The sequence below is a fragment of the Oncorhynchus gorbuscha genome, linkage group LG06, assembly GCF_021184085.1.
Source record: "Oncorhynchus gorbuscha isolate QuinsamMale2020 ecotype Even-year linkage group LG06, OgorEven_v1.0, whole genome shotgun sequence".
Classification (NCBI taxonomy): Eukaryota; Metazoa; Chordata; class Actinopteri; order Salmoniformes; family Salmonidae; genus Oncorhynchus; species Oncorhynchus gorbuscha.
This window is the reverse complement of record NC_060178.1, coordinates 102745133-102771222: the sequence shown is the minus strand read 5'-3', so window position 1 is coordinate 102771222 and position 26090 is coordinate 102745133. Positions and strand designations below refer to the sequence as shown.

Below are 26090 nucleotides of genomic sequence, written 5' to 3'. Positions count from 1 at the left end.
AGGATCCTGGGACTAAACACCTCCCTCTGCAACTGGATCCTGGACTTCCTGAAGGGCCGCTCTCAGGTGTTAAGGGTAGGTAACAACACATACGCCATGCTGATCCTCAACACAGCCTGCGGCTATGGAATCCTGACCTGTTCACCGGACGTGCTACCTGTCCCAGACCTATTATTTGACCATGCTGGTCATTTATGAACATTTGAACATCTTGGCCATGTTCTGTTATAATCTCCACCCGGCACAGCCAGAAGAGGACTGGCCACCCCTCATAGCCTGGTTCCTCTCTAGGTTTCTTCATAGGTTTTGGCCTTTCTAGGGAGTTTTTCCAAGCCACCGTGCTTCTACACCTGCATTGCTTGCTGTTTGGGGTTTTAGGCTGGGTTTCTGTATAGCACTTTGAAATATCAGCTGATGTACGAAGGGCTATATAAATACATTTGATTTGAATTGAACACAGGGGCCCCTCAGGGGTGCGTGCTCAGTCCCTTCCTGTACTCCCTGTTCACTCATGACTGCATGACCAGGCACGACTCCAACACCATCATTAAGTTTGCTGATGACACAACAGTAGGTAGGTGTTTCACCGGGAGGAGATCAGAGACCTGGCCGTGTGGTGCCAGGACAACAACCTCTCCCTCAACATGATCAAGACAAAAGAGATGATTGTGGACTACAGGAAAAGGAGGACCGAGCACGCCCCCATTCTCATCGACGTGGCTGTAGTGGAGCAGGTTGAGAGCTTCAAGTTCCTTGGTGTCCACATCCAAACACACCAACACAGTCGTGAGGAGGCGTTGAGACTGAAAAGATTTGGCAGGGGTCCTCAGATCCTCAAAAGGTTCTACAGCTGCACCATCGAGAGCATCTTGACTGGTTGCATCACTGCCTGGTATGGCAACTGCTCGGCCTCCGACCGCAAGGCACTACGAGGTAGTGCGTACGGCCCAGTACATCACAAAGTACATGGGGCAAAGCTTCCTGCCATCCAGGACTTCTATACAAGGCAGTGTCAGAGGAATGCCCTAAAGATCGTCAAAGACTTCAGCCACCCTAGTCATAGACTGTTCTCTCTGCTACCGCATGGCAAGCGGTACCGGAGCGCCAAGTCTAGGTCCAAGAGGCGTCTCAACAGCTATATTAAGACTCTTAAAGAAGAAGTTACAGGTCTGTGAGAGCCAGAAATCTTGCTTGTTTGTAGGTGACCAAATACTTATTTTCCACCATAATTTGCAAATAAATTCATTAAAAATCCTACAATGTGATTTTGTGGATTTTTGTTTCTCATTTTGTCTGTCATAGTTGATGTGTACCTATGATGAAAATTACAGGCCTCTCTCATCTTCTTAAGTAGGAGAACTTGCACAAGGTGGTTGACTAAATACTTTTTTGCCCCTGCCTTTCTAAGGTCTTTGAAAGCCAAGTTAACAAACAGTTACCGACCATTTCGAATCCCACCGTACCTTCCCCGCTGTGCAATCTGGTTTCCAAGCTGGTCATGGGTGCACCTCGGCCACGCTCAAGGTTATAAACGATATCATAACCGCCATCGATAAAAGACAATACTGTGTAGCTGTATTCATCGACCTGGCCAAGGCTTTCTACTCTGTCAATCACCACATTCTTATCGGCTAATTCAACAGCCTTGGTTTCTCAAATGACTGCCTCGCCTGGTTCACCAACTACTTCTCAGGCAGAGTTCAGTGTGTCAAATCGGAGGGCATGTTGTCCGGACCTCTGGAAGTCTCTATGGGGGTGCCACAGGGTTCAATTCTCGGGCCGACTCTTTTCTCTGTATACATCAGTGATGTCGCTCTTGCTGCTGGTGATTCTCTGATCCACCTACCTCTACGCAGACAACACCATTCTGTATACCTCTGGCCCTTCTTTGGACACTGTGTTAACTAACCACCAGATGAACTTCAATGCCATACAATTCTCCTTCCGTGGCCTCCAACTGCTCTTAACTGTTAGTAAAACTAAATGCATGCTCTTCAACCGATCGCTGCCGCACCTGCCCGCCAGTCCAGCATCACTACTCTGGACGGTTCTGACTTAGAATATGTGGACAACTACAAATGCCTAGGTGTCTGGTTAGACTGTAAACTCTCCTTCCAGACTCACAATTAACATCTCCAATCCAAAATTAAATCTAGAATCGGCTTCCTATTTCCCAACAAAGCATCCTTCACTCACGCTGCCAAACATACCCTCGTAAATCTGACTATCCTACCGATCCTTGACATCGGCGATGTAATTTACAAAATAACCTCCAACACTACTCAGCAAATTGGATGCAGTGCATCAGTGCTATCCATTTTGTCATCAAAGCCCCATATACCACCCACCACTGCGACCTGTATGCTCTCGTTGGCTGGTCCTCGTTTCATATTCGTCGCCGAACCCACTGGCTCCAGGTCATCTATAAGTCTTTACTAGGTGAAGCCCTGCCTTATCTCAGCTCACTGGTCAGCATAGCAGCACCCACCCGTAGCATGCGCTCCAGCAGGTATATTTCACTGGTCACCCCCAAAGCCAACTCCTCCTTTGGCCGCCTTCCAGCTCTCTGCTACCAATGTCTGGAATGAATTTCAAAAATCACTGAAGCTGGAGATTCATATCTTCCTCACTAGCTTTAAGCACCAGCTGTCAGACCTACTCACATATCACTGCATATCCCTGGCCCCTCCACGGTGGTGATCTTCTAACCTTACTTTTTTGAAGTGTTTTTTGAACTCCTGCAGCGGGTGATGAAGGATCCAAGCCTCTCTCTTTGGCCCTAATGCCTGCCTCTGGCCCTGTGGGACATTCCATGGCCCTGAAGCCTGCCTCTGGCCCTGGGGGACTTTCCATGGCCCTGAAGCCTGCCTCTGGCCCTGGGGGGCATTCCATGGCCCTGATGCCTGCCTGGGGGACATTACATAGCCCTGAGGCCTGCCTGGGGGACATTTCATGGCCCTGAAGCCTGCCTCTGGCCCTGGGGGACATTCCATGGCCCTGATGCCTGCCTCTGGGGAACATCCCATGGCCCTGAAGCCTGCCTCTGGGGGACATCCCATGGCCCTGAAGCATGCCTCTGGGGGACATCCCATGGCCCTGAAGCCTGCCTCTGGGGGACATCCCATGGCCATGAAGCCAGCCTCTGGCCCTGGGGGACATTCCATGGCCCTGATGCCTGCCTCTGGGGGACATTCCATGGCCCTGAAGCCTGCCTCTGGCCCTGGGGGACATTCCATGGCCCTGATACCTGCCTCTGGGGGACATCCCATGGCCCTGATGCCTGCCTCTGGGGGACATCCCATGGCCCTGAAGCCTGCCTCTGGCCCTGGGGGACATTCCATGGCCCTGATGCCTGCCTCTGGGGGACATTCCATGGCCCTGAAGCCTGCCTCTGGGGGACATCCCATGGCCCTGAAGCCTGCCTCTGGGGGACAGCCCATGGCCCTGAAGCCTACCTCTGGGGGACATTCCATGGCCTTGAAGCCTGCCTCTGGGGACATCCCATGGCCCTGAAGCCTGCCTCTGGGGGACATCCCATGGCCCTGAAGTTTGCCTCTGGGGGACATTCCATGGCCTTGAAGCCTGTCTCTGGCCCTGGGAGACATTACAGTTCCCTGAAGCCTGCTTCTGGCTCTTGGGGACATTCCATGTCCCTGAAGCCTGGCCCTGGGGTACATTACAGTGCCTTCAAGCCTGTCTCTGGCCCGGGTGGACATTCCATGGCCATGAAGCCTCTCTGGCCCTGGGGGACATTGCATGGACCTGAAGCCTGTTTTTGCCATGGTCATTCTCCATTTTATTACTTCCATTATCTGAGGGAGTATATTGGCATAATGTTCATACCACTTCCAATGGTTATTATGCATCAATCACCTTGAAAGAACCTCTAAGTATTTAACATGCTGTTTTCCCTTACAGGTGGTTTATAGATGTTCAACTATTAACCTGGCCCTAACTCTTACCTTGACCCTACCACGATCAAGTTGTTGCTTATCAACAGAGTTGCACTTTATATGTTGTTGATAGTAGTAGACCATCTGTAAAAGGACAAAAACATTTAGATTTTATAGCAAATCAAGTGGCAGTTTGTCCCAGTAGTTGTTTTAAACTGTCCATCAGGTTTGGTGATAACAGAAAGGTAGTGATGTTCCGGAGTCATGTGTCCATGCATGGGGCCCCTGTAGATCCCTGCTGACGTTTGTTTTTATCTCATCTGAATGGACTCAGTGACTCAAGTTTCTCTGCAAGGACCGGCTGCTTGGCAGATGTGGCTCTGTACTGTGTTTGATACATAATCAAGTGCTGATCTAGGATCTGTTTTGTATTTTAGATCACCATGAATATGGTTACATTGGCAGGGGGAATCTGATCTTAGATCAGTACTCCTACTCTGAGATGCTTACAGCCCCTGAACTACAGTTATTTCATCTGTGTGTTGCTGAAAGAGGCCTAAAGTATTACCAATAAGCTGTCTTTAACTGAATACCTAAACCAATCAGCTGTCAGACAGGACAGCAGCATGTATGATAATAGAACAGCTCCATAATTTGGTCTCTGATCCTGGTAAAAAAAAAAAAAAACTTAACATTATGGGCTAACTAAAGTGTATTACTTGTATAATATACTGAGTAGGCATACTGCTTGTGTTCTAGTACCGAATATGGTTTAGTAGCTTGTTGGAACATCAATAGTACTGTTAGACTTGTAGGCCAGGCTGCTCTGCTAGCGTTGTAGGCCAGGCTGCTCTGCTAGCGCTAGGTTATTACACTAGACAACTGTTACAGCTCCGTTATTACACTAGAGGACTGTTACAGCTCCGTTATTACACTAGAGGACTGTTACAGCTCCGTTATTACACTAGAGGACTGTTACAGCTCCGTTATTACACTAGACAACTGTTACAGCTCCGTTATTACACTAGAGGACTGTTACAGCTCCGTTATTACACTAGACAACTGTTACAGCTCCGTTATTACACTAGAGGACTGTTACAGCTCCGTTATTACACTAGAGGACTGTTACAGCTCCGTTATTACACTAGAGGACTGTTACAGCTCCGTTATTACACTAGACAACTGTTACAGCTCCGTTATTACACTAGAAGACTGTTACAGCTCCGTTATTACACTAGAGGACTGTTAGAACTCCGTTATTACACTAGACAACTGTTACAGCTCCGTTATTACACTAGAGGACTGTTATAACTCGGTTACTAAACTAGAGGACTGTTAGAACTTAGTTTTTACACTAGAGGACTGTTATAGCTCCGTTATTACACTACAGGACTGTTAGAACTCCGTTATTAATCCAGAAGACTGTTAGTCCAGAGGACTGTTAATCCAGAGGACTGTGAGCCGAACCAAGCTGAACTGAGCTGGCCTGGTTGTGCATCCACTGCAGTTGCTGGAACTGTGCTGAAATGAACATGTGTAAAGAAATACCCCTACCTGTGGATGCACACTAGAGGAATACTAGAAACAACCCAGGATGTTATGATGAACATGTTATGAGAACTGTTAGAACTCAGGATGTTATTATGAAGCAGGGGTTGTCAGTTATTACACTAGAGGAGATGCTTGCAGCCCCTGAACTACAGTTATTTCATCTGTGTGTTGCTGAAAGAGGCCCGTTATTACAAGAGGACTTACCAATAAGCTGTCTTTAACTGAATACCTAAACCAATCAGCTCTCAGACAGGACAACTGTTACAGCAGCATGTATGATTACACTAGAACAGCTCCATAATTTGGTCTCTGATCCTGGTTATTACAAAAAAAAAAACTAGAGGACTGTTAACATTATGGGCTAACTAAAGTGTATTACTTGTATAATATACTGAGTAGGCATACTGCTTGTGTTCTAGTACCGAATACACTGGTTTAGTAGCTTGTTGGAACATCAATAGTACTGTTAGACTTGTAGGCCAGGCTGCTCTGCTAGCGTTGTAGGCCTAGAGGCTGCTCTGCTAGAGACGTTACAGCTCCGTTAGGCCAGGACTGCTCTGCTAGCGACTGTTAGGTTATTACACTAGAGGACTGTTACAGCTCCGTTATTACACTAGAGGACTGTTACAGCTCCGTTATTACACTAGAGGACTGTTACAGCTCCGTTATTACACTAGACAACTGTTACAGCTCCGTTATTACACTAGAGGACTGTTACAGCTCCGTTATTACACTAGAGGACTGTTAGAACTCCGTTATTACACTAGAGGACTGTTACAGCTCCGTTATTACACTAGAGGACTGTTACAGCTCCGTTATTACACTAGAGGACTGTTACAGCTCCGTTATTACACTAGAGGACTGTTACAGCTCCGTTATTACACTAGAGGACTGTTACAGCTCCGTTATTACACTAGAGGACTGTTACAGCTCCGTTATTACACTAGAGGACTGACTGTTATTACAGTTATTACACTAGAGGACTGTTACAGCTCCGTTATTACACTAGAGGACTGTCATAACTCAGTTATTACACTAGAGGACTGTTAGAACTCAGTTATTACACTAGAGGACTGTTATAACTCGGTTACTAAACTAGAGGACTGTTAGAACTTAGTTTTTACACTAGAGGACTGTTATAGCTCCGTTATTACACTACAGGACTGTTAGAACTCCGTTATTAATCCAGAAGACTGTTAGTCCAGAGGACTGTTAATCCAGAGGACTGTGAGCCGAACCAAGCTGAACTGAGCTGGCCTGGTTGTGCATCCACTGCAGTTGCTGGAACTGTGCTGAAATGAACATGTGTAAAGAAATACCCCTACCTGTGGATGCACACGAATACTAGAAAGCAACCCAGGATGTTATGATGAACATGTTATGAGAACTGTTAGGAACTCAGGATGTTATTATGAAGCAGGGGTTGTACTCTGAGATGCTTGCAGCCCCTGAACTACAGTTATTTCATCTGTGTGTTGCTGAAAGAGGCCTAAAGTATTACCAATAAGCTGTCTTTAACTGAATACCTAAACCAATCAGCTCTCAGACAGGACAGCAGCATGTATGATAATAGAACAGCTCCATAATTTGGTCTCTGATCCTGGTAAAAAAAAAAAAACCTTAACATTATGGGCTAACTAAAGTGTATTACTTGTATAATATACTGAGTAGGCATACTGCTTGTGTTCTAGTACCGAATATGGTTTAGTAGCTTGTTGGAACATCAATAGTACTGTTAGACTTGTAGGCCAGGCTGCTCTGCTAGCGTTGTAGGCCAGGCTGCTCTGCTAGCGTTGTAGGCCAGGCTGCTCTGCTAGCGCTAGGTTATTACACTAGAGGACTGTTACAGCTCCGTTATTACACTAGAGGACTGTTACAGCTCCGTTATTACACTAGAGGACTGTTACAGCTCCGTTATTACACTAGACAACTGTTACAGCTCCGTTATTACACTAGAGGACTGTTACAGCTCCGTTATTACACTAGAGGACTGTTAGAACTCCGTTATTACACTAGAGGACTGTTACAGCTCCGTTATTACACTAGAGGACTGTTACAGCTCCGTTATTACACTAGAGGACTGTTACAGCTCCGTTATTACACTAGAGGACTGTTACAGCTCCGTTATTACACTAGAGGACTGTTACAGCTCCGTTATTACACTAGAGGACTGTTACAGCTCCGTTATTACACTAGAGGACTGTTACAGCTCCGTTATTACACTAGAGGACTGTCATAACTCAGTTATTACACTAGAGGACTGTTAGAACTCAGTTATTACACTAGAGGACTGTTATAACTCGGTTACTAAACTAGAGGACTGTTAGAACTTAGTTTTTACACTAGAGGACTGTTATAGCTCCGTTATTACACTACAGGACTGTTAGAACTCCGTTATTAATCCAGAAGACTGTTAGTCCAGAGGACTGTTAATCCAGAGGACTGTGAGCCGAACCAAGCTGAACTGAGCTGGCCTGGTTGTGCATCCACTGCAGTTGCTGGAACTGTGCTGAAATGAACATGTGTAAAGAAATACCCCTACCTGTGGATGCACACGAATACTAGAAAGCAACCCAGGATGTTATGATGAACATGTTATGAGAACTGTTAGGAACTCAGGATGTTATTATGAAGCAGGGGTTGTTCTTAATCTGATGTCCGGATAGTCACACCACAGACTAATGAGACCAGGGCCGTTATGGTCACAGTTGGCTGTGACTTCATCCCTTCTCTTCTCTCAGAACAGTTCATTTAGCAGATTGGTTAAAGTGTGTGGGGGTATGATGGTGTGTGCGTGCGTGCGTGCGTGCTGCGTACATCTGTCATCTTGTCTGTCTGTCCTGCCGCCTGTCCACCTTTCTGCTCTCTGTTATCTCAGAGTAGGCCAGCAGATCCAGTCACACCTGAGTGAGACGTCACGTCTCTGTCTTTGTGTTCTGACTGTGCCTCTCTTGTGTCTGATGCAGGCCTGTGCCTCTCTTGTGTCTGATGCAGGCCTGTGCCCCTCTTGTGTCTGATGCAGGCCTGTGCCTCTCTTATGTCTGATGCAGGCCTGTGCCTCTCATGTGTCTGATGCAGGCCTGTGTCTCTCATGTGTCTGATGCAGGCCTGTGTCTCTCATGTGTCTGATGCAGGCCTGTGCCCCTCTTGTGTCTGATGCAGGCCTGTGCCCCTCTTGTGTCTGATGCAGGCCTGTGCCTCTCTTGTGTCTGATGCAGGCCTGTGTCTCTCATGTGTCTGATGCAGGCCTGTGCCTCTCTTGTGTCTGATGCAGGCCTGTGCCTCTCATGTGTTTGATGCAGGCCTGTGTCTCTCGTGTGTCTGATGCAGGCCTGTGCCCCTCTTGTGTCTGATGCAGGCTTGTGCCCACCGTTGGAAGAATGTCTTCTATGACTCTGAGCTCATCCTTCCCCATGGTTACTGTTCCATCATCCCTCCTACGCTACAGGGCCGGACCCAAGCCCTCATCCCCTGCTACGAAGGTACAGTCACACACACACACACACACACACACACACACACACACACACACACACACACACACACACACACACACACACACACACACACACACACACACACACACACACACACACACACACACACACACACACACACACACACACACACACACACACACACACACACACATTCCCAGTGGGTCAGAAGTTTACATACACTCAATTAGTATTTGGTAGCATTGCCTTTAAATTGTTTAACTTGGGTCAAATGTTTTGGGTAACCTTCCACAAGCTTCCCACAATAAATTGGTTGAATTTTGGCCCATTCCTCCTGACAGAGCTGGTGTAACTGAAACTTCTGACCCACTAGAATTGTGATACAGTGAATTATAAGTGAAATAATCTGTCTGTAAACAATTGTTTTGTGTCATGCATGAAGTAGATGTCCTAACTGACTTGCTAATACTATAGTTTGTTAATAAGAAATGTGTGGAGTGGTTGAAAAACGAGTTTTAATGACTCCAACCTAAGTGTATGTATACTTCCGACTTCAACTGTAGAAATCCGAAGAGTGTGCCCAGCAGAGATAGGTGGGATGGGCTGAGGGAGTGTTGGGGTGTGGAGCTTGAGACAAGTGGGAGTGGAGTTGCTGGGTGGGAATAGAATGACGGTCAAAGATGAAAGTCAAAAATAACAACAACATTTAAAAAAAAGTTACTTTGAATGACAAACTTACATCAAACTCTGATCATTACATTAGTCTCGGATGGTGGAGGGGCAGCTCTCTGGGAACTGTTGGGGGGGATCTTGGATGGTTGGTGGCCTGATAGTTGGGAGCTTTGGCCGATATGTCGCTGGTTCTGGCTCTGATTTGACTTGGTGTGAGATCTGTCAACGTGTCCTTGGGCGGGGCGCTTGACCCTGGTTGCTCCTGTGGGTCACTCTCGATGGGAGTCTGATAGATTGCTGAATGTAATGTTGAGTGTCTTCATTGCAGTTAGATTATATTTTTAATATTCAATCAAAAATACAAAATAAATTAGGCCATCTATTGGTGGACAGGGATAAATGAAAGAAGCAGACATTGAATATGCTTGTACAGAACAAAAATATTCCAAAATATGCATCCGGTTTACAATAAGGCATGAATCTAAAACTGCAAAAAAAATGTGGTAAAAAAATCTACCTATGTTTGTTGCAAACCCAATACAACACGCTACTGAGTACCACTCTACATATTTTCAAGCATGGTGGTGCTGCTTCATGTTATTGGTATGCTTGTCATTTGCAAGGACTAGAGTTTATGATAAAAATAAACAGAATAGAGCTAAGCTTTTGCAAAATCCTAGATGAAAATCCAATTCAGTCTGCTTTCCAACAGACACTGGAGACAAGTTTACCTTTCAGGAGGACGATAACCTAAATCACAATGCACTGGAGTTGCTAACCAAGATGACATTGAATGATCATGAGGGGCCTAGTTACAGCTTGTACTTAAATATACATGAAAATCTATGTCAAGACTTGAAAATGGCTGTCTAGCAAAGATCAACAACCACCTTGATGAATTTTTAAAAGAATAAAGTGCAAATATTGTCCAGGTGTGTAAAAGCTCTTAGAGACTTACGCAGAAAGACTCACAGCTGGAATTGCTGCCAAAGGTAGATCTAACATTTATTGGCTTAGTTGGTTGAATACTTATATGATCAATATATATTAGTGTTTTATTTTTTGTATTTCTTTTTAAATGTTAAATTTTTTACAAATGTTAGAATATTTTCTTCCGCTTGACATTACAGATTATTTTGTGTAGGTCATTGACAAAAAATGATAATTATATTAATTTCAATCCCACTTTGTAACACAAAAAGTCAAGGGGTGTGAATACTTTGTGAAGGCACTGTGCTTGAATGGCTTCATACAAACAGACATTAATGTCATGGTTACTGCACAGTAACTTTCAATGGAATTCTTCCTTCAGCTCACAATGTACACAACATATAGACAGAGATACAGACTGAAGTTTACTGAGTTTATAAGGAGGATAAGGGGGAGAGGGCTTGTGTGTTTAAACTGTGTGTGTACATCCTAATCTGTGTGTGTACATCCTAATCTGTGTGTGTACATCCTAATCTGTGTGTGTACATCCTAATCTGTGTGTGTACATCCTAATCTGTGTGTGTACATCCTAATCTGTGTGTGTACATGCTGTGTATACCCTTGGCCCCGGGTTAGACAGTGCAGGGATTTTATCATGACACACTTTCTCTCCAGGTCTCACAATGATTTATAGACTCACACACACACACACACACACACACACACACACACACACACACACACACACACACACACACACACACACACACACACACACACACACACACACACACACACACACACACACACACACACACACACACACACACAAGGCTATCAGGCACTGTAAGAGCCTTGAAATTTTCTCTCTCAAACTCAAACTCAAGAGAGAAATATGAGCTCAGTCTTGCAGGACCCAACACCTGGAGATTCCAAGGACACACACACACTTCGCTATGCTGTTAAAGGATAAAATATTCCACATACTAACCAGGTTTCCATCCAAACTTTTTATACGAGTAAAGTACATGCCGGATAAAAATTGTCATGACGACAGGACTAATGGAAACAGAACATTTTTCTGTGAACCTTCCAAATGTCGTCAAAACAAAATAAGCTCGACAAGGTGGGATCTTTTTGTATCTGTAAAATCAATTATGCAAGAAACGTTGGACGCTTTTATGTGCAAATATTGATATAATAAACATCATATTGAAGTAAACTTGAAGTCAAGTGAATGAAGTTGTGTTGTCCTGCCACTTCAACTCAGGAAAGCATGCAGTTTATTAGGCTACAGATGAAATATGTTCTGATGAACTTCACAGGGTGGTGAAAGTGCAAGGTGACGAACTTGATGCTCTTTTCCAATAAATATTAAGGGTCTTATTCTGGTGACATGATGATCGATGCTTAGCTGCCGTTTGACATAATCTTGCTTTTTATGTCCATAATAATCTCTTCAGGTAGACTATACCCGAGCTGTTGGCTAGAGCACACGTGCCAATACCAGAGTGGGCACATTCGCTATATAACACATCCTTTTTTGAGACAAAACCATCAGTAGAGTTTGAAATGCGATGGAAACCCGTTTAACTTGTGACTTTTTATAAGTTATGCTGGAATTTAACCGCAAAGGTATTTGTATGTGCACTACGTCATCACACACAGCCTTTTATCTGCAACAAGTCAATTAGATGGAAACATCTCTGGTAGGAATATATTGTTTTATGCAGTTTTTAGAGTATTCGCATGACAATCTGTAGCCAATTTGGATTGAAACCTAGCTAGTGTTTAGGTCCAGCTAATTGAGGTAGAGATGTAGGAATGTGTATTCCCTCCATAGACTAAATTGCCACGGGGATGGGGGAACATAGCCATTTGAAGCTAGCCAGTAACTCCTCCAGTATGTGTTGCCGTCATTTCACAGGATTGAATGGAAGCTGTAGAGATTGGTAAGAAATGTCACTTCTGTATCCAAATATCTTATTCATCCATTTGGGGGTTTTAAGCAATAAATAGGCTGGTATGATGGTGCATTGATCAGTTATGCCAGGGGTGGGCAGCTCCACTCCTCCAGGGTCTGATTGGTCTCACACTCTTTCTCCATCCCTAGCAAACACAGCTGATTTAATCAGATTGCATTCTAAACTGAAGATCATGATTAGATGATTATTGGAGTCAGGTGTGTTAGCTGGGGCTGGGGCAAACTGTGAGACCAATCAGGCCCTCGAGAACTGGAATTGCCCACCCCTGAGTTATACAGTTTCAAGCTGTTACGCAGCTATTTGTGCGTTTTTGCACAAACATCAACCTTTAAAGTACCTGTCCAGTGATTACAGATTTCTATGAAATATGACCTTTAATTAATGTTAAAAAGCAGCTTTTCTGTGTTGGAATGGTGTGGGCGTATACCTCAGGAGGATGACATCATTGTCTATGAGGAAATAGCAAGCATTTTTTAAATGTTCTGTTTGAGATGGGGTTTTTGAATAGTTTTTCCCCCAATTTATGCTTTGGCTACATACGAGTATAGGATGAGTCAATAGCATTATTTGGGGGTATGAGTTAACAGAATATGAACTTTTAAAAGTGAGATATTCCCCTAACTGTTTACTTTAAAACTACACCATTCTCTCATCCTCATGGCAAAATGTTAAGAATAGCATGAGATGAGATTTTAAACAAGCAAATGTTTATTTCTGTCCCATGGGAAAATTTGTAAAATTGCAGAAAATGTGTTTTAAAAGTGCAAAAATATGTCTGACTCATGACAGTGTGTAGAATAGCATTTTAAAACGGTACATTTTTCAAATGTGTTGAAATTCAGGAAGTTAACTGTTTTCCACGTTTGAAAATACCCATCCATCCATATACCCCTCAAGAGAGGCATAATAAGTCATGTCAAACTATGTAGATTTGCAGGAAATGCAATTATTTGTCCCCTCCAATATCTACCCCCTAATTTCGCCCTTGATTCCCTCGCAAATGTTTTCTTTAGGAAGCTGTGTTGAAAACACTATTGGCCTGGTGTTTTTCAAGGCGTTTAAGAATATTTGCAGACTGAATTTATTAATTTATGAAACTTTTTTTAACCAATCGAATCAGGAACAATATTCATATTTACAATGACGTCCTGGTAGTGAGAGGCCCATTTTCAACTGGGGCCCATTTTCAAATAGCGTCTCAGAGTAGGAGTGGTAATCTTGGATATTCATTATTATCTAAAAGGCAGAACTGATCCTAGTTCAGCACTCCTACTCTGAGACTCTTTGTGAATATGGCCCCAGATACAATACTGTAGTTTATGCATGACCTACTCACCTATATCGAATCCCCGAGCTGACAAGGTACAAATCTGTTGTTCTGCCCCTGAACAAGGCAGTTAACCCACTGTTTCTAGGCCGTTATTGTAAATAAGAATTTGTTCTTAACTGATTTGCCTAATTAAATTAAATAAAAATATGTTTATTAAATTGGTCCACTGTCAGGTTTCTCTGCCCTCCAAGTAATTTATAGGCCTTGTACACTCTAACACAATGAAGGTGGTTTGAAAAAGGATCTATAGAAAAGCATTTCCTATACAAGTATCATGACCTACGTCCCAAAAGTAGTGCACTATATAGGGAATGATGTGCCATTTGGGACTCAGTACATGATTTATTGAAATGATTTGTTTTGATTCAGCCAAGTGAGTTCCTCTTTCAAGGGAGCTTTTTTAGTGTCTTCCTTTCTGCACTTGCCGCCAATCGCACGGAGCAACTCCTGCCAAGCAACTAGGCACACACACACACACACACACACACACACACACACACACACACACACACACACACACACACACACACACACACACACACACACACACACACACACACACACACACACACACACACACACACACACAGAAACACACACACACACACAGAAACACACACACACACACACACACACACACACACACACACACAGAAAACACACACACAGAAACACACACACACACACACACACACACACACACACACACAAACAAACACACACACACACACACACACACACACACACACAGAGAAACACACACACACACACAGAGAAACACACACACACACACAGAAACACACACAGAAACACACACACACAGAAACACACACACACACACAGAAACACACACAGAAACACACACAGAAACACACACACACACACACACACAGAAACACACACACACACACACACACACACACACACAGAAACACACACACACACACACACACACACACACACACACACACACACACACACACACACACACACACACACACACACACACACACACACACACACACACACACACACACACACACACACACACAAACACAGAAACACACACACACACACACACACACAGAAACACACACAGAAACACACACACACACACAGAAACACACACAGAAACACACACACACACACACAGAAACACACACAGAAACACACACACACACACAGAAACACACACAGAAACACACACACACAGACACAGAAACACACACAGAAACACACACACAGACACAGAAACACACACACACACACACACACACACACACACACATATACCCCTCCACCTGAGAGGCAGAGTTCTTCTCCCCCCCCAAGGGGCAGAGTTCTCCTCCCCCCCAAGAGGAAGGGTTCTCCTCCCCACCCCATAGAGGCAGAGTTCTCCTCCCCACCCCATAGAGGCAGAGTTCTCCTCCCCACCCCATAAAGGCAGAGTTCTCCTCCCCACCCCATAGAGGCAGAGTTCTCCTCCCCACCCCATAGAGGCAGAGTTCTCCTCCCCACCCCATAGAGGCAGAGTTCTCCTCCCCACCCCATAGAGGCAGAGTTCTCCTCCCCACCCCATAGAGGCAGAGTTCTCCTCCCCACCCCATAGAGGCAGAGTTCTCCCCGTGGAGGCACAGAGCTCCCCCCATAGAGGCAGAGTTCTCCTCCCCACCCATAGAGGCAGAGTGCTCTCCTCCCCCATAGAGGCGGACCCCATAGAGGCGGAGTTCGCCTCCCCACCCCATAGAGGCGGAGTGCTCCCACCCCATAGAGGCGGAGTTCTCCTCCCCATAGACCCCGCCTCCCCCATAGAGGCGGAGTGCTCGCTCCCCCAGAGTTCGGAGTGCTCCCCACCCCATAGAGGCAGAGTTCTCCTCCCCACCCCATAGAGGCGGAGTGCTCTCCTCCCCATAGAGGCAGAGTGCTCGCCTCCCCCAGAGTGCCGCCTCCCCCATAGAGGCAGAGTGCTCGCCTCCCCATAGAGGCTGAGTGCTCGCCTCCCCCATAGAGGCAGAGTGCTCGCCTCCCCCATAGAGGCAGAGTGCTCGCCTCCCCCATAGAGGCAGAGTGCTCGCCTCCCCCATAGAGGCAGAGTGCTCGCCTCCCCCATAGAGGCGGAGTGCTCGCCTCCCCCATAGAGGCAGAGTGCTCGCCTCCCCCATAGAGGCAGAGTGCTCGCCTCCCCCATAGAGGCAGAGTGCTCGCCTCCCCATAGAGGCAGAGTGCTCGCTCCCCATAGAGGCAGAGTGCTCCCCCATAGAGGCAGAGTGCTCGCCTCCCCATAGAGGCAGAGTGCTCGCCCCCATAGAGGCAGAGTGCCCCCACCCCCACCCCGTAGAGGCAGACTCTGTAGTTTTAATGCATTCCAATTGGAACCCTATCCCCTATATAGTGCACTACTTTTGATCAGGGCCCATGGGGATCCCATACGGCCCTGGTCAAAAGTAGTGCACTATACAGGGAATAAGGTGCCATGTGGGACGTAACCAAACTTTCTTCCCCCAGTTTCCAGATTATTACTTGGCCTGCGCTGAAGACGTTGTCTAGCTCCATATGGAATGCAGGGAGAAGTGTATAAATGCTGGCTCAGGTACACAGCAAAGTCATTTGTGGTTTGTTTTTTCTTTGCAGACTATAAGCAGAAGTATGGGGAAGAGCACGGCTCGTGCCAAGCGGGGATAGCAGGCGTTTTTACTGAGGTCAGTGGCAGTGCATTCTCCATGTTCATCTCTTCTCTTCCTCTAATACATGTGGTACTGCTCTGTTTGTGTTGCTGTTATCTCAGGCTGCTCTTTCAGTCTGGGATACCTTTTAATGGTAGAGAAAACACATGAGCACACACACCACACCAGACGCACAGACAGACGCACAGACAGACGCACAGACAGACAGACGCACAGACAGACGCACAGACAGACGGACAGACAGACGCACAGACAGACAGACGCACAGACAGACAGACGCACAGACAGACAGACAGACAGACGCACAGACAGACAGACGCACAGACAGACAGACGCACAGACAGACAGACGCACAGACAGACAGATGCACAGACAGATGCACAGACAGACGCACAGACAGACAGACGCACAGACAGACAGACGCACAGACAGACAGACGCACAGACAGACAGACGCACAGACAGACAGACGCACAGACAGACAGACGCACAGACAGACAGACGCACAGACAGACAGACAGACAGACGCACAGACAGACGCACAGACAGACGCACAGACAGACGCACAGACAGACAGACAGACGCACAGACAGACAGACAGACGCACAGACAGACAGACAGACGCACAGACAGACAGACAGACGCACAGACAGACAGACAGACGCACAGACAGACAGACAGACAGACGCACAGACAGACAGACAGACGCACAGACAGACAGACAGACAGACAGACAGACAGACAGACAGACAGACAGAGACAGACAGACAGACAGACGCACAGACAGACAGACAGACAGACGCACAGACAGACAGACAGACGCACAGACAGACAGACAGACGCACAGACAGACAGACAGACAGACAGACAGACAGACAGACAGACAGACAGACAGACAGACAGACAGACAGACAGACAGACAGACGCACAGACAGACAGACAGACGCACAGACAGACAGACAGACGCACAGACAGACAGACAGACAGACAGACAGACAGACAGACAGACAGACAGACAGACAGACGCACAGACAGACAGACAGACGCACAGACAGACAGACAGACGCACAGACAGACAGACGCACAGACAGACAGACAGACGCACAGACAGACAGACAGACGCACAGACAGACCAGACGTACACCAAACACACGCACACACCACACACATACACACCAGACACACACCAGACGCACACCAGATGCATACCAGATGCACACCACACACACAGACACACACCACACACAAACCAGACACACACCACACCAGACGGACACCACACAACAGACACACACCGGACACACCAGACACAAACACACACCAGACACACACCAGACACACACCAGACACATACCAGACACACACCAGATGCACACACACCAGACACATACCAGACACACCACACACACCAGACACATACCAGACACACACCACACACACCAGATGCACACACACACCACACATACCAGACACACACCACACACACCAGACACATACCAGACACACACACCAGATGCACACACACACACCACACATACCAGACACACACACACACACACCAGACACATACCAGACACACACCACACACACACCAGATGCACACACACACCACACATACCAGACACACACACACACACAAACACCAGACACAAACACACACCAGACACAAACACACACACATACCACACACACCAGACACACACCGGACGGGCACACACCAGACGCACACCACACACCGGGGACACACCGGACACGCACACCACACACCAGATGCACAGCGGATGCACCAGACGCACCAGACGTACACCGGACACACACCGGAAACACCAGACGCACACCGGACGCACCAGACGCACACCGGACGCACCAGACTCGCACCAGACGCACACCGGACGCACCAGATGCACACCGGACGCACCAGACGCACACCGGACGCACCAGACGCACACCGGACGCACCAGACGCACACCGGACGCACCAGACGCACACCGGATGCACCAGACGCGCACCAGACGCACACCAGACGCACACCAGACGCACACCGGACGCACCAGACATACACCGGACGCACCAGATACACACCAGACACACTAACACATCCAGACTCACCTACAGACGGCAGTCAAACTGTTATGAAGCTGCTTTTCGTCTGTTTGGGCTCTGTTTTCAAGGCTGGGCTCTCAGCAATCTTCAACATCAGCTCTGGATAAAGGTAATCACACGGTCTGCCTGGTATTTCTCCAAAATATTGGGTGAAATTCACCAGACTTTACCTCTCTGTTACGCTCTAGGCCTTGCCTTTTCCTCCCCTATAAAGGGATAGGGTCAGAAGGAAATCAAAACATATTTTGCCTCAACTGCAGAAACGTGGCTATCAGTCAAACCCTACGTTCTTCCATTCACACTTCCTTTTCCTCAGTCTGATTTTTCCAGATTATTTGCACAAGACGTGTTTTCTTCAGATAATGAAATACTGGAGTGTGGTTAGGCTCACATGCTCACAGTGAGTTACTAAGTTACACCAGCTTGTTAACATCTCCTAACCTGGAGTGTGGTTAGGCTCACATGGTTTAGCACTTGACCACATGGGCTGCATCCCAAATGACTCCATATTCCATATATAGCCGCTACTGACCAGGGCCCATAGCTCTATGGTCAAAATTGGTGAACTATATAGGGACTAGGGGGCCATTTGTGATACATCCATGCTCTTTGTACTGAGTCTGTACTTTGTTGGAGTGATTGATTTAAAGACTTGTCTAACAGTAGTGCGCCCTGGTCTGTGGTGTGTAATGAGGAGCAACCAGAAACTACTTATTCCTGTTACCAATAAGCACGCACCCATTAAGAAAATTACTGTAAAAATGGTTCAATCCCCTTGGATTGATGAGAAATTAAAAAATTGTATGGTTGAGAGGGATGAGCCAAAAGGTATGGCAATAAGGTATGACAGCCCGACTGATTGGCAAACGTACTGCAAATGTATAAATCATGTGACTAAACTAAATAAAAATCAAATTAAACTACACTATGCAACAAGGATAAATTATATAAAGAATGATAGTAAAAAGCTTTGCGTCACGTTCTTTCAAAATCGAACCCAGAAGCAGACCAGGACAAGGAGAGTAGGAAGAAGGTGAGTATTTATTTACAAGTGAATGTGAATGGGTAGATATATCCAGGTGGCGTAGCAGGCAGCGGTGGTGAGTTGATGGGAGTAAATAGGTGGATCCAATGGGGTAGAGGAATTCTCCGACGACCAGGCGGGAATGGAGTAAATGATCCGGGTGAGTAACTGAAGACAGAACAAACGGAGGTAAGTTTAAGGCAAGCAATACGTAAAAAACAACAAAACAAATTCTATCCAATTTGAGGCTGATACTATGGCACAACATACTGTTCATGGCTAACGATACGGCAGTGAATGGATGTCAGGTCAGAGCTTTTGAAGGGGAGAGGTGATGATCAGGACAGGTGTGCAGATTACTGATGGGATACAGGTGTGGGTGAACATCGATCTCCCAACAAGCTAATTTGCCCGGCAACCAGACAGGGTGCGTTCCAGGACACCGGAAACACACTCCAGGACAGAAACACAGGCAAACACAGACTCAGGAAGCGGGATTCGTGACAGTACCCCCCCTCTGATGAACGCCACCGGGCGGACTACCTGGAGCGCCAGGGTGGAGGCGGTAGAAGTCACGAAGCAGGTCGTCATCAAGGATCTGACGCCGAGGAATCCAACTCCTCTCCTCTGGACCATATCCTTCCCAATCCACGAGATATTGGAAACCTCGACCCCGCCGTCTGGAATCCATTATGCGGCGCACCGTGTAGGCAGGACCACCTCCGATCATCCGAGGAGGAGGAGGACGAGGAGGAGGGGGAAACAGAGGACTGAGGAGAACCGGCTTGAGGCAGGAGACATGAAAGGTGGGGTGTACTCGAAGCGTTGCCGGCAATTTGAGTCGGACCACAACAGGGTTAATGATTCTCTCCACCACAAACGGACTAATGAACTTTGGTGACAGTTTCCTCGGCTCAGTCCGTAGAGGAAGATCCCGTGTAGCCAACCAAATCTTATCTCCGATGGTATAAGCGGGAGCAGGAATACGGCGACGATTCGCCTGGATCTGATACCGGTCAGAAACTCTAAGGAGGACCTTCCTGGCCCGATGCCAGGTCCGGTGGCAACGACGAATGTGGGCCTGGACAGAAGGAACCGAAAGATCCCTCTCCTGAGAAGGAATCAAGGGAGGTTGGTATCCGTACAGGCATTGGAAGGGGGACATCCCAGTGGCAGATGAAGGAAGGGTATTATGGGCATACTCGACCCAGGGTAATTGAGATGACCAAGAGGTGGGATCAGAGGAGACAAGACAACGCAGCGTGGACTCCATCTTCTGGTTGGCTTTCTCCGCCTGACCATTAGATTGTGGGTGAAATCCAGAAGTGAGACTGACTGTAGCTCCAATGGCCAAACAGAAGGATCTCCAGACAGCAGAGGTAAACTGAGGACCACGGTCAGAAACAATGTCACTGGGCAATCCGTGGACCCTGAAAACCTCCCTAAAGAGGATCTCGGACGTCTCCGTGGCAGATGGAAGCTTGGAGAGAGGGACAAAATGAGCAAACTTGCTGAATCTGTCCACAATGGTCAGAATGACCGTGTTCCCAACAGAAGGGGGCAATCCCGTGACAAAATCCAGGGCCAGATGCGACCAAGGTCGCCGAGGAATAGGTAGGGGGTAAAGAAGCCCAGAGCTGGGCCGATTGGTACTGGTAGCACAAACAGGACATGTGGCAACAAACCTCCGGGTATCTTCTCCCATGGCAGGCCACCAAAATCGTCTGCGCAGTAGCGCCATAGTCCGAGCAACGCCAGGGTGACAAGCTATCTTGCTGGCGTGGAACCACTGAAGAACAGCAGAACGGACCGACTCAGGCACGAACAACCGACCGGATGGACCGTTACCGGGGCCGGGCTGCGTCCGAAAGGCCGCCATCACATCCTCCTCAATCCTCCATGTAACGGCTCCCATGACAAGGTTCTGGGGAAGAATCGTCTCAGTCTTGGCCCCACTCTCATCCGTCTTGGAGAACATCCGGGAAAAGGCGTCCGCTTTGCCGTTCTTCGACCCAGGTCAGAACGTCAGGGAAAAATTGAAGCGTCCAAAAAACAAAGCCCACTTGGCCTGACGGGAGTTGAGACGTTTAGCCGATTGCACATAAGTCAGATTCTTGTGGTCAGTCCAGACCACAAACGGTTGCTCCGCTCCCTCCAACCAGTGACGCCACTCCAAGGCAAGCTTCACAGCGAGAAGCTCTCGGTTACCCACATCGTAGTTTCTCTCGGCTGGTGAAAGACGACAAGAGTAGAAGGCGCAGGGATGGAGTTTACCGTCAGTGGAGCTACGCTGGAACAGGATGGCGCCCACCCCCACATCAGACGCGTCCACCTCAACAACAAACTGACGGGAAGTGTCAGGTTGAGAGACAATCGGTGCGTTGGTGAATCGGCTCTTCAAGTTTAGAAATGCTCGGTCTGCCTCAGGAGTCCAACAGAAAATTCTGGTGCAAGACGTTAGAGCAGTTAAAGGGGCGGCCACCCGGCTGTAATCACGGATAAACCTCCGATTGAAGTTCGCAAATCCCAGGAATCTCTGGAGCTGCAATCTCGTACCGGGCCGGGCCCAATCCCGAACCTTCTCTTGGTCCATCTTGATCTCACCCCTGGAAATGATGTACCCGAGGAAGGATGTAGTGTGGGCGTGAAAATCACACTTCTCTGCCTTCACAAACAGACGGTTCTCCAATAACCGCTGCAGGACCTGCTTAACATGCTGGATGTGGCTGGAAAGCTCCTTGGAGAAAATCAGGATGTCATCCAGGTAAACGAACACAAACAGACCGATCATATCCCTCAGCACGTCATTCACCAAACTTTGGAACACTGCTGGAAAGTCCAAACGGTATCACCTGGTACTCGAAATGTCCCATAGGTGTATTGAATCCAGTCAACCACTCGTCCCCCTCCTTGATCCGAACCAGATGATACGCATTGCGTAGATCAAGCTTCGTAAACACAGTAGCACCCTGTAAAGAATCGAAAGCGGAGCTCATCAAGGGCAAGGGGTACTTGTTCTTGACCGTAATATCATTCAACCCCCGATAATCAATACACGGTCGAAGAGAGCCATCCTTCTTACTCACAAAAAAAATCCAACTCCCAGGGGTGATGCCGAGGGACGAATGAGACCTGCAGCAAGAGACTCTTTTATGTAGGTCTCCAGGGCTTCCCGCTCAGGTCGAGAAGTACTGTATAACCGTCCCTTGGGAAAGGCAGCCCCAGGGAACAGCTTAATTGTACAATCATAAGGTCGGTGGGGAGGAAGTGACTGAGCTTTCTGCTTACTGAACACCTCACCCAACTCGTGATATGTTTCAGGAACCAGGGACAAATCAGGAGGAGCAGACTCACTGACCCGACTGGGGACAGCATGAGAACAGGCAGTCCTGAGGCAGTTAGCATGGCACTCAATGAATCAAATCAAAATTTATTTATATAGCCCTTCGTACATCATCTGATATCTCAAAGTGCTGTACAGAAACCCAGCCTAAAACCCCAAACAGCAAGCAATGCAGCTGTAGAAGCACGGTGGCTAGGAAAAACTCCCTAGAAAGGCCAAACCCAGGAAGAAACCTAGAGAGGAACCAGGCTATGTGGGGTGGCCAGTCCTCTTCTGGCTGTGCCGGGTGGAGATTATAACAGAACATGGCCAAGATGTTCAAATGTTCATAAATGACCAGCATGGTCGAATAATAACAAGGCAGAACAGTTGAAACTGGAGCAGCAGCACAGTCAGGTGGACCGGGGACAGCAAGGAGTCATCATGCCAGGTAGTCCTGGGGCACGGTCCTAGGGCTCAGGTCCTCCGAGAGAGAGAAAGAAAGAGAGAATTAGAGAGAGCATATGTGGGGTGGCCAGTCCTCTTCTGGCTGTGCCGGGTGGAGATTATAACAGAACATGGCCAAGATGTTCAAATGTTCATAAATGACCAGCATGGTCGAATAATAGTAAGGCAGAACAGTTGAAACTGGAGCAGCAGCATGGCCAGGTGGACTGGGGACAGCAAGGAGTCATCATGTCAGGTAGTCCTGGGGCATGGTCCTAGGGCTCAGGTCCTCCGAGAGAGAGAAATAGAGAAGGAGAGAATTAGAGAACGCACACTTAGATTCACACAGGACACCGAATAGGACAGGAGAAGTACTCCAGATATAACAAACTGACCCTAGCCCCCGGACACAAACTACTGCAGCATAAATACTGGAGGCTGAGACAGGAGGGGACAGGAGACACTGTGGCCCCATCCGAGGACACCCCCGGACAGGGCCAAACAGGAAGGATATAACCCCACCCACTTTGCCAAAGCACAGCCCCCACACCACTAGAGGGATATCTTCAACCACCAACTTACCATCCTGAGACAAGGCGGAGTATAGCCCACAAAGATCTCCGCCACGGCACAACCCAAGGGGGGGGCGCCAACCCAGACAGGATGACCACAACAGTGATGCAACCCACTCAGGTGATGCACCCCTGCAGGGACGGCATGAGAGAGCCCCAGTAAGCCAGTGACTCAGCCCCTGTAATAGGGTTAGAGGCAGAGAATCCCAGTGGAAAGAGGGTTAACCGGCCAGGCAGAGACAGCAAGGGCGGTTCGTTGCTCCAGAGCCTTTCGGTTCACCCTCCCACTCCTGGGCCAGACTACACTCAATCATATGACCCACTGAAGAGATGAGTCTTCAGTAAAGACTTAAAGGTTGAGACCGAGTTTGCGTCTCTGACATGGGTAGGCAGACCGTTCCATAAATATGGAGCTCAATAGGAGAAAGCCCTGCCTCCAGCTGTTTGCTTAGAAATTCTAGGGACAATTAGGAGGCCTGCGTCTTGTGACCGTAGCGTACGTGTAGGTATGTACGGCAGGACCAAATCAGAGATAGGTAGGAGCAAGCCCATTTAATGCTTTGTAGGTTAGCAGTAAAACTTTGAAATCAGCCCTTGCTTTGACAGGAAGCCAGTGTAGAGGCTAGCACTGGAGTAATATGCTCCAACTAGTTACCTTACCAGTCACCCAATCGAACGAAGGATTGTGTTCTCTTAGCCAGGGGTATCCAAGAACCAGAGGAACATGGGGGGGGAAGGCAAAATGAAAAAAGAAATAACCTCTGAATGATTCCCCGACAACATCATCTTAACCGGTTCAGTCCTCATACTGATCCGTGCCAGACTACTGCCGTTCAGAGTGGATGCTTCAATGGCTTCTGGTAATTGCTCCTTGGAAAGCCCCAGCTGTTCCACTAAGTCGGCATCAATGAAGCTGTCATCGGCACCTGAATCGATGAAAGCGTTAATCGCTAAACTCTGATTCTTATTTATGAGGGTAGCAGGAAAACGAGGTCTGACAGGGCTCTTAAGAGGTTGAAACTGGCTCGCTAACAAACCTCCCAAACTTAACGAGCCGAGCAGTTTAACGGGCGCTGAGGACAAACGGAGATGTAATGTCCCGAGCTACCACAGTAGAGGCAGATGTTGGTCTCACGTCTACGTTGGCGCTCGTCCTTAGTTAACCCGTGCCGCCCCACTTGCATAGGTTCAGGATCTGGCGGCAGGACTCCTCTACTAATCCCGTGTGAGGGAAAATGATCAACCCGTTCTGGTCCACTTCCTGACCCGAATGGTAACCGAGTCTCAGATTGATTAGATGGACCCCACTGCTTCTCCCTCCTTCTCTCTCGGACTCTATTATCTACCCGAATAGCTAAAGTGACCAAACTATCTAGGTCACTAGGCTCTGGATAGGAGATCAGCTCGTCCTTGAGTTGCTCCGACAACCCCTGGTAAAAAACCGCTTGTAGTGATTCCTCATTCCAACCACTCTCCACAGCCAATGTCCTGAATTCTATCACAAAGTCTGCCACACTGCGAGCTCCTTGGCGAAGAGAGAACAAACGTTTAGCTGCGTCCTTACCTCGGACTGGATGGTCAAAAAGCTTTCTCATCTCTGCCGTGAAACCCTGGTATGACGTCATGCATGTGTCCCATCGTTCCCAAACAGCTGAAGCCCATTCCAGAGCTCTACCATGCAGCAGCTCAATAACAAAAGCCATCCTAGCCTTATCTGTGGCGTAAGAGTAGGGCTGCAGATCAAAAACTAACCCACACTAAAAGAAATGAACAGATCTCCCTCGTACTTCTCCGGTGTCGGAACCTTGGGCTCACGGAAGGAACCCGCTCCCGAATCGGCAGGTGATATGGGTGAAACGAGTGGTGAATGAATCGCCGGCAAACTGAGCTGATCCTGGATTTGTGTCAAGCTAGCAGATAAGTTCTGGATTGAACCCGCTATCTCCTGTAGCGCCATCTTGTGTTGTCCCAATGTCTTCCCCTGCTGGGTAATGGCATTGGCAAACGGAGTCCAGGTCCGCTGGGTTCATCCTTGGCCGGATCGTTCTGTCACGTTCTTTCAAAATCGAACCCAGAAGCAGACCAGGACAAGGAGAGTAGGAAGAAGGTGAGTATTTATT

At 47.6% G+C, this 26090-nt stretch overlaps 1 protein-coding gene across 1 annotated transcript in view; it reads left to right on the top strand.

Moving 5' to 3' along the window:
- LOC124038637 (integrin alpha-9-like) overlaps positions 1-26090 on the top strand; it is a 153587-nt gene that overhangs the window by 8064 nt on the left and 119433 nt on the right. The window contains exons 4-5 of the mRNA XM_046354722.1: positions 8803-8926; positions 16451-16518. Of these exons, the coding sequence (XP_046210678.1) occupies positions 8803-8926; positions 16451-16518 (192 nt within the window). The remainder of the gene's footprint in view (positions 1-8802; positions 8927-16450; positions 16519-26090) is intronic.